The 7,504-nt window shown below is 44.7% G+C and overlaps 1 protein-coding gene across 3 annotated transcripts; it reads right to left on the reverse strand.

The window, feature by feature from the left end:
* Window positions 1-1,945: 1,945 nt before the first annotated feature.
* Window positions 1,946-5,903, reverse strand: oser1 (oxidative stress responsive serine-rich 1). Of its 3 annotated transcripts, XM_063214816.1 has the most exons (5): window positions 5,741-5,903; window positions 5,534-5,619; window positions 4,569-4,669; window positions 4,124-4,243; window positions 1,946-3,330 (listed from the first exon to the last, which is right to left on the reverse strand). In XM_063214816.1, exons 3-5 carry the CDS (start codon window positions 4,652-4,654, stop codon window positions 2,376-2,378), a joined length of 1,161 nt encoding a protein of 386 aa, XP_063070886.1. In that variant the 5' UTR covers window positions 4,655-4,669; window positions 5,534-5,619; window positions 5,741-5,903; the 3' UTR covers window positions 1,946-2,375. The 3 variants fall into 3 exon arrangements, with proteins under 3 accessions (XP_063070886.1, XP_063070887.1, XP_063070885.1); XM_063214817.1 differs by having other exon boundaries at window positions 4,569-4,664; window positions 5,534-5,903; XM_063214815.1 differs by having other exon boundaries at window positions 5,534-5,903.
* Between the last annotated feature and the right edge of the window lie 1,601 nt (window positions 5,904-7,504).

Genomic DNA, 7,504 nt, shown 5'->3' on the forward strand with positions numbered 1-7,504 from the left:
TGGACTTTGACCCTCGTATCCTTAAGCCACTGAATTGGTCTTTCAGTGGTAGGCCTATACAGTATGTGGTAGAAGAAATGAAGAGCTCTTTTCCAAAATGAGATATATCCATTTTATAGAATGTTGGGAAATTGACATTTTTGTATTGGGCATTCCATTGAAATGCATTGCAAAATGCAGTTTTATAGAGGTTTTACAGTATGTTCTCAAAACATTTGAATGGCAAGAATTCACACATAGATGATAGGAACTAACTGTTAGGAATTCCAATATTAAAATGCAAAAAGTCAAAAATGGTGGATATAGCATTTTGGAAAAGAGCTCTTCAAATATTGTGATGTAAAAGGTTTGGCGTGCCTTGTTCTATTTATGTTCCCCACATAGTCTTTGTTGATGAAATGCACCCTCCAAAAGAATTTCCATCACTGTGTTGCGCTCGTCAAGTGTGTTCACAACATGTTTTCGTATTTAATTCCTCACACCTGGTGATGTGCTGTCATGTGGGCACAATGAGATGTGATCATAGAAAACCACAAATAACATGAATTAAATTCCATTCTGGTGCGTTGGGTGAATGAGAGGCTAGACACCGAACAACTGGCATTTCAGAAAACATACAGAAAACATTCACAGGGTGAGAAAAAAAATCCTGAGCCTGAACTTTTTCCCCTGCTCTAACGACGACGACAAGATACTGCATAGTGACGTAACGTAGGCCTATTTTGACACATTTTTCAAACATTTAATAGCCTGTGTATGACCATTATTCAAGCCTGATAGTAGAAGAAAACACTGAACCTGTAGCACTTTCTGAGATAAGAATAAACTAATGGATAATTATTATCAATGTTTTTATTTTTGCAAACTCTGTCAAGCCTGAAATCAGGCATGGAGCCTGAATACTATCACCCCTGCATTCAGAAAACACACACCATGATGGCACACAAACGAGACCATAGCCTGCTCCTGCAGGCCTCACAAACAAGGCCATAGCCTGCTCCTATAGACCTCAGCACATGCTTGCGTCTTTGTTCCTTATTTAACATATGGCTCAAACTCAAAAGTGAGTGTTTCTTTGCCCACCACTCACTGTCCTACTTTTTAAAACGAGATTTAGAGAGGGAGGCACACCCACTGCAGTGATTCAGCCAGAGCTGACAGTAAGAAAACAACAATATTTACACTGGGGCAGCCTTCCTTGAACAACTCTGGTGCAGTTGCGCCCTCTTGTGGGGGAAAGCGATGCAGACTTGTGTGTCTGTGTTACGTAACAACCATCTGCTGTTGCCAAGACAGAACTGAATCACATGTAGCCTGTCCCGAGCCACAACGAATTCCCCCCAAGGGCCAGCGCTTGGCAGACCATTCACAAGCAACTAGTCTACTCTAAAACAGAACCAGGAGGCGGACTGTGTATTTGATCCCTTAGGCATGCATGCTCTACCTTCTCAGGTTTTATACAGGACAAAAAAAAACATTAATATAAACTGGGCATTACTATTCGCTGGGCCACTACAAATGCAAGAAATTACATAAGCAAACCCGTCAATTATTCTTCCTGTCAATATGCCTTGTGTTGTGTGTATTTCATACCAGTAATGAAGTGACAAACGACCTGAAATAAGTTGAAAATTCAAGTAAATGGCATATCTTCTAATTGGAAGACTATTCGGTCTTCATTACCAGAGTAAAACAAAGCCATGGAATTCCTCTGTTTGGAAATCTGGCACCTCTTGTACCTCAAAGTTAACAAACCAGGAGGATAATTGACCAATGCCGGCCGCTTTGTGTAATAGGCCTGTTATGTAACTTGGCTGAACACTGGCTTCACTTCTTTCAGAAAACTATAATGCAAGTGTTGCCATAGTCATTCAAAGTCGCAATTCCTTCCATCTTTAATCCCCAAAACCAAAAGCATGTAAATAGCAATTCAATGCAGCACAACTTACTTAAACAAACTCTTTATTGAGACAAATGAAAACTCAAAAAAAAAAAAAAAAAGCACAGTGGACAACCTTTTTTTATGTGGAAAACATAATCATTGTTGGCATTACAAGTTTGCACATAGCAAGAAGTCAAACCTGCAAACATTAGCAATAGAGCTTTGGCAACTTTTCGTACGTAAATATGAAATCAGAATAGTCATAAAAATACCAACACAAACAAAAATCAAATTTGATGGAAATATATTTTGTTAGCTCTAATGCAGGAAATTTAGGGGCAGTGGAGGAAAACAACAAAAACAAAAACTCAAAGTCAACAGTTCAGCTCTTGCTCTTGACTCAGTTATAACTTATTAATTTCTATATTATAACCGCTTAACCATTCGGATATAGATAGGCAGCCAAACCTGCTAGACTCTTTTTTGTTTTGTTTTAAGTGTACATCATTTCTGCCATGTGTGACATTTTCTTGGGGATGTAAAGGTAGTATTCCATGTAGCCAGAGAGGTCCTCTATCGTAATGTCGTCCACGTACGCGCGGGCCTGTTCTGAACAGGAGCGAGGCGAGCCTCCAGTGTTCTGAGTTCTGCGGTTGCCAGGTGCTGCTGCTGTTGCTGCTGATGTTCCTGCTGTTGTGTTCTGGTCACCCACTGCACCCTCCGTTACGGTTCCGATTGCGGTTCCTGTCCCCGGCGGTGGGAGGTTCCTCTCGCACTCGGAGATGACGTTCCTGAGCCCGGTGAAGGCGTAGACCTCCACGCCCTGCCAGCTGGGGCACTGGCACTCGGCCTGGCCGCAGGGGCACGCGCCGCCGCCTTTCTCCTGGTGGAGCCGGGACAGAGACCGAAAGTCTGAAGCAGCTCCCGCGCCTGCCACAGAGCCCGCGCCGCTACCACCCACGCTACCACCACCACCAGCACCGACTGCGCCCGACTCTGCTGCTGCTGCTGCTGCCGTTACGACTGCTGTAGTTGTTGTTGCTGTTGCTGCCCCATCGCCCTGCGCTGCCTCGGGGACCACGAGAGGGCAAGCAGCGGCGCCTTCCGAGCCACTCTCGTCATCCGACAGGTTCCTATGGCCGAGTTGCGGCGAGCCGAGAGCTTCCCGGGGGGTGGAGGCGATGTGGTGGAGGTCGTAGCCAGCGGCTCCGAACACGGGCGAGACGTGAGCTGGGGACAGGAGCTCCTTCTTGGTGGGTACTATTCCCAGGGGAAGGGCACAGGTGGTGTCAGCAGGCTCTGCCAGGGTTTTGTGCTTCAGGTGGCCGCCGGGAGGGGAAGCCATCTTGGAGCTGCAGTAGGTGAACTTGGGCGGGTGGAGGATGGGAGACTTGGAGCGCCGCCTCCGCTGGCTTCTCGCCACGCCTCTGGTGGACTTTCGGATGCCGCTGAGGAGAGCAAAACAAAATAACAAACAGTCAGATAACTCCTTTATAACCACGTCAAGTCGAGCCAAAATTTGCATATGTAATGTAATACAAAGTGCACAGTGAAACAAGACAAAGTCTCACTGGGAACACTCGATTCACAGCTCTTATAAGGTAGTTCTATGAACAAGGCAGATACACCATATAGAGCAGGGCTTGACAGTAATTTTTTCTCTTGCCGGCCACTGTGGCTAGTGGTTTTCCCGAGTCACTAGCCATCCAGCTATTGTACTAGCCACAAATTTGTTTTTTTTTTTGTTTTTTATCATGACATTGTACATCTAACCTCAGAAGATGAGTTGCTTAAAAGCAAGGAGATGAGTGCATGGGTTTCTACATGGAAATAAAACAAGCAAATGGAAACTGAGTAATTGTGCTTTTTCTTGAACTTAAATACAATTGATACACAGGGAAAAAGTGCAGAATATACACCATTCTGCTCTGTCATACCATAGAAGTAGCTACCTGCCAAATTGGCTAGTGACACTGAAATTGTTACCAGCCACAGACAAGTTTTACCGGCATTTGGCCGGTTGGCAGGTGCCAGTGTCGAGCCCTGATATAGACACATATAAACTTACAACTACTATAAAGAATGGCTCAAACAATCATGAGAAAGTACATACAATCATTTTTACACACAAACACATGCACGCGCCCCCACACACAGCTTTAAAAATGCCACTTCTTCACAATGCATAATTTATTATTCATTTCAGCGAATAAATCATTTATTTGGGACAATAATACACACCCGTGCCAGTTCTCCTTCAAGCAGGTCATTTTGGACTTTGCCCCTCCGACCTCCGAGCTGGTGCGAGGAGACATCCTGGATGACACGCTTTCACACACAGGAACCACCGCCGCAGCCGCACTGAGGGGACAATGACACAACAAAAAAACACAAGAGCGCTCAGTTACTGAAGGAACAACTGAAGAACACAACGACAAACACACAACAATCAGTTACAATCCACTCCCAGCATAAACAACGAGTATGAGGAACCATCACAGTTTGTGTTTAACTTTTTATGCTTCATAATTTCCATAATATATGCACAATCAACAGCTTTCCACAATCAACAGCAACAGAGCTCAACAGGGATGACTTGTGCGCGCGCGCACACACACACACACACACAGACACACACACACACACACACACACACACACACACAGAATATGAACCAAAAGATTACCTTTCAGCATCGACTCTTAGCTTCTTGAAGGCGGACTGCAGTATCTCCTCTTCACATTCTTTGACACCGGACTCCATCGTGGCCATAGAGGCGCCTCTGGGCTGGTGGAAACAACATCACAGTCCACACTTAGAACATGAACTAAAAAACATGAGCTATCACACTGTACACCTGCGTCGTGTCTTTGCTTTATTGTCTGATATGTTATGTTAACAGGTGTGATATCGTTTAGAAGGTGAGGATTCAAAATGAGCTATGATGCTTTTTTTCAGTTGGACGTGTATGTATCGGTTGTCTGTAAATAAGCGTAACGCAGGCCTTGTCAATGCTTGAGAAGTTGGAAGATACATGTTGAACAGACGTAAACAAATTCAGTATGTTGTCAGTTCTGCAATAACGACAGCCCGTTACTCGTACCGTACATCATTTCTACCATACTGAATAGCCTACAACGTGTCCTGATCAGGCCAGACAAATGTATTTAGGCCAAAATTTTCTTTTCAGTAGCTCAAAATTACCCAACGCCCCATCTTTACTATGACAGCGTAAAGGGCTAACTAGCACACGAGCTAAAATGGTCCACTCTCGTCCCTGACAACAGATACATTTATCATTTTCATATCCCAATGACAGCATATTTGGCGACCTAATGCAGCTTGTGCTGTCCCTGGAGGTATGGGCGATATATTGGCATTTCCCACCATGTTCAGGCTGCAGTGTACGATCGCTCAGCTAAACCAACCATCCCAAAAAAAAAACCCTACTGCAGCAGTCCACTGTAGCAAGCTATGTAGCCAGCCACTGACGCATAACTAGGCTAGCACTAGCTATTGGGGACTGACAAGAAAGTACACCCGAGGATGGTTTTGCTCATTTCATTCGTCCCGACGATTCAAAGAAAGATCTGCTTAGAAGCGGCATTTCAACATGTGGTAAATTAAAAAGTATCAGCAGAGAATACTCACGGCTCAGGCCTCTAGCCCGTCGTCCAGGTTAAACTAGGCCTATGCATGCAGTGGTCTCGCAGCCTCTGCACAGCGCCAGCTGAGGCCTTGAATGCGGACAACTGAGATGTTAGCCACCTAGCTAGCAGTAAACTAACTAGCATTAGCACACTAGCTCACCTCGTCGCCTCGGTGACTATTTTGACGTTAAATCAGGTTAAAACATACCTTCTTCGCACACACAAGACCACATTTAAAAAACGAATAAACGTTAATACATTGGGAGATAATAATCGTGATTACACTCCCCAGCTAAATTTGACTAGATTGTTCCAGAGTATTCCTCTGCTACTCTCTTGTTTACACTCGAACCAAACGGAGTGACTCTGCAACAAACGTAGTCCTGACGTTTCACGCACGAAACGTCATGCAGATTACATAAACAGTGGCCAACGTGATTGGATGATCTTGATCAACCACTCTCCACGAGGCCAGACAAAACAGTTTCATCATACAAAAAACAACACACAGTTTATCATTTAAACATAGATTTATACTCATAATTCATCTAAAGCAATTATCATTATATAGGCTACTTATATAAACCTACTACTACTATAGGCTACTATAAAGTAGAAAGTAGTAGGCTAGTAGTGGTGGTAGGGATATGTTTTCAATGCCACAAAGAATCTAGCACATTTATGTTTTATTTGTGTTAAGCTACATTTAGCAGAGCTCATTTGCATATTTACTTTCTTAGCAGACAGTATATTAGGAGCAGGACTGGATTAATGCTCAGGCTAGATATGGCCGCAGCCCAGGGCCCCCCACCTGCCCAGGCCAAAAGTGAAACATTGCAGAATTGTGACAAGATGCAGTGAAAAAATCATCTGTTGTATTGAGTAGGCCTAGGCTACAGTTGGTAGACATGTTGTCCTCAATTTGTAGCTCGTAATTATGACACTGTCTGTATAAATTTGTCATGGAATTTTCCTTCAAGGGAGCCCACAGCAACCTGCAGCCAAGGGGCCGTTTGGGAAATGTTAATTGTATTGAAAGTCGATGATAATCAGGCTATGTTTGACCCAAAAGTTCCACTGTATTTCACTGTAGGCTACCTGGAGAGTAACCTATAGTCACTGCTGTAGTCTCTTTTTAGAATAGTACTATATTTATAACTTTATTGTGCATTTTTAGCTGGTGAATTGAACAATTTGTACATGTCCAATCTAATGGTTGCGCCAAATTGTTTTGTTGTGATTCATTCTCGTGGACATAAAGGAATGGTGGAACATTTTCTATTTCTATCCAGCACTGTTACGTTGTGTAGCAAAGGGGAATAGAGTTGCCCAGCCGGGACTCGAAACCAGACCTTCTGGGGTAGTAAACTGGGGCTCTGACCATTAGACCAAAGAGCCTCTTTGGTGTAGTTGTCAAAGCTCCGGTTTACTACCCCAGAAGGTCTGGGATCTAGTCTTGGCTGGGCAACTCTACTTCCCTTCGCTACAAATGGTGTCAGAAGTGGGATGGCTGCCGTGAGGCCATCGGAAGCACACCCATTGTGTGTGAGCCGTAATTTTATGTGAGAGACCCCCAGGATTGGTGACCCCGGTACGAGGGGCCCCAGTGATGGGTGAAGCATTGATGATGGGGCACACTGGATGGGAGAAGCATGATGGGCAGTTGCGTGAGGGACACCATGAGTGTGTGAAGCGCATGGGTGCGCTTTCCGAAGGGGAAGGCAGTGTGATGGAGTGACCATCACTTGGATTGTGGGTGTGTTCTGACTGTCACACCATTGAGCCAGGGTCTTTGGTGTAGCGGTCAGAACCCTGGTTTACCACCCCAGAAGGTCTGGGATTGTAGGCCTACAGACAGCGCATCTCACACACACATGCACACAGAGAGAGAGAGAGAGAGAGAGAGAGAGAGAGAGAGAGAGAGAGAGAGAGAGAGAGAGAGAGAGAGAGAGAGAGAGAGAGAGAGAGAGAG

This window comes from Engraulis encrasicolus, chromosome 14, assembly GCF_034702125.1.
Source record: "Engraulis encrasicolus isolate BLACKSEA-1 chromosome 14, IST_EnEncr_1.0, whole genome shotgun sequence".
NCBI classification, from domain to species: Eukaryota; Metazoa; Chordata; class Actinopteri; order Clupeiformes; family Engraulidae; genus Engraulis; species Engraulis encrasicolus.

What these genes read in the sequence shown, in the direction of transcription:
- oser1 (XM_063214816.1), bottom strand. Translation starts at nt 4,654, where the DNA reads ATGGCCACGATGGAGTCCGGTGTCAAAGAATGTGAAGAGGAGATACTG. An exon ending in CTAAGAGTCGATGCTGAAAG is followed by an intron (nt 4,244 to 4,568) that starts GTAATCTTTTGG and finishes TTGTCCCCTCAG; the next exon opens with TGCGGCTGCGGCGGTGGTTC. An exon ending in TTGAAGGAGAACTGGCACGG is followed by an intron (nt 3,331 to 4,123) that starts GTGTGTATTATT and finishes TGCTCTCCTCAG; the next exon opens with CGGCATCCGAAAGTCCACCA.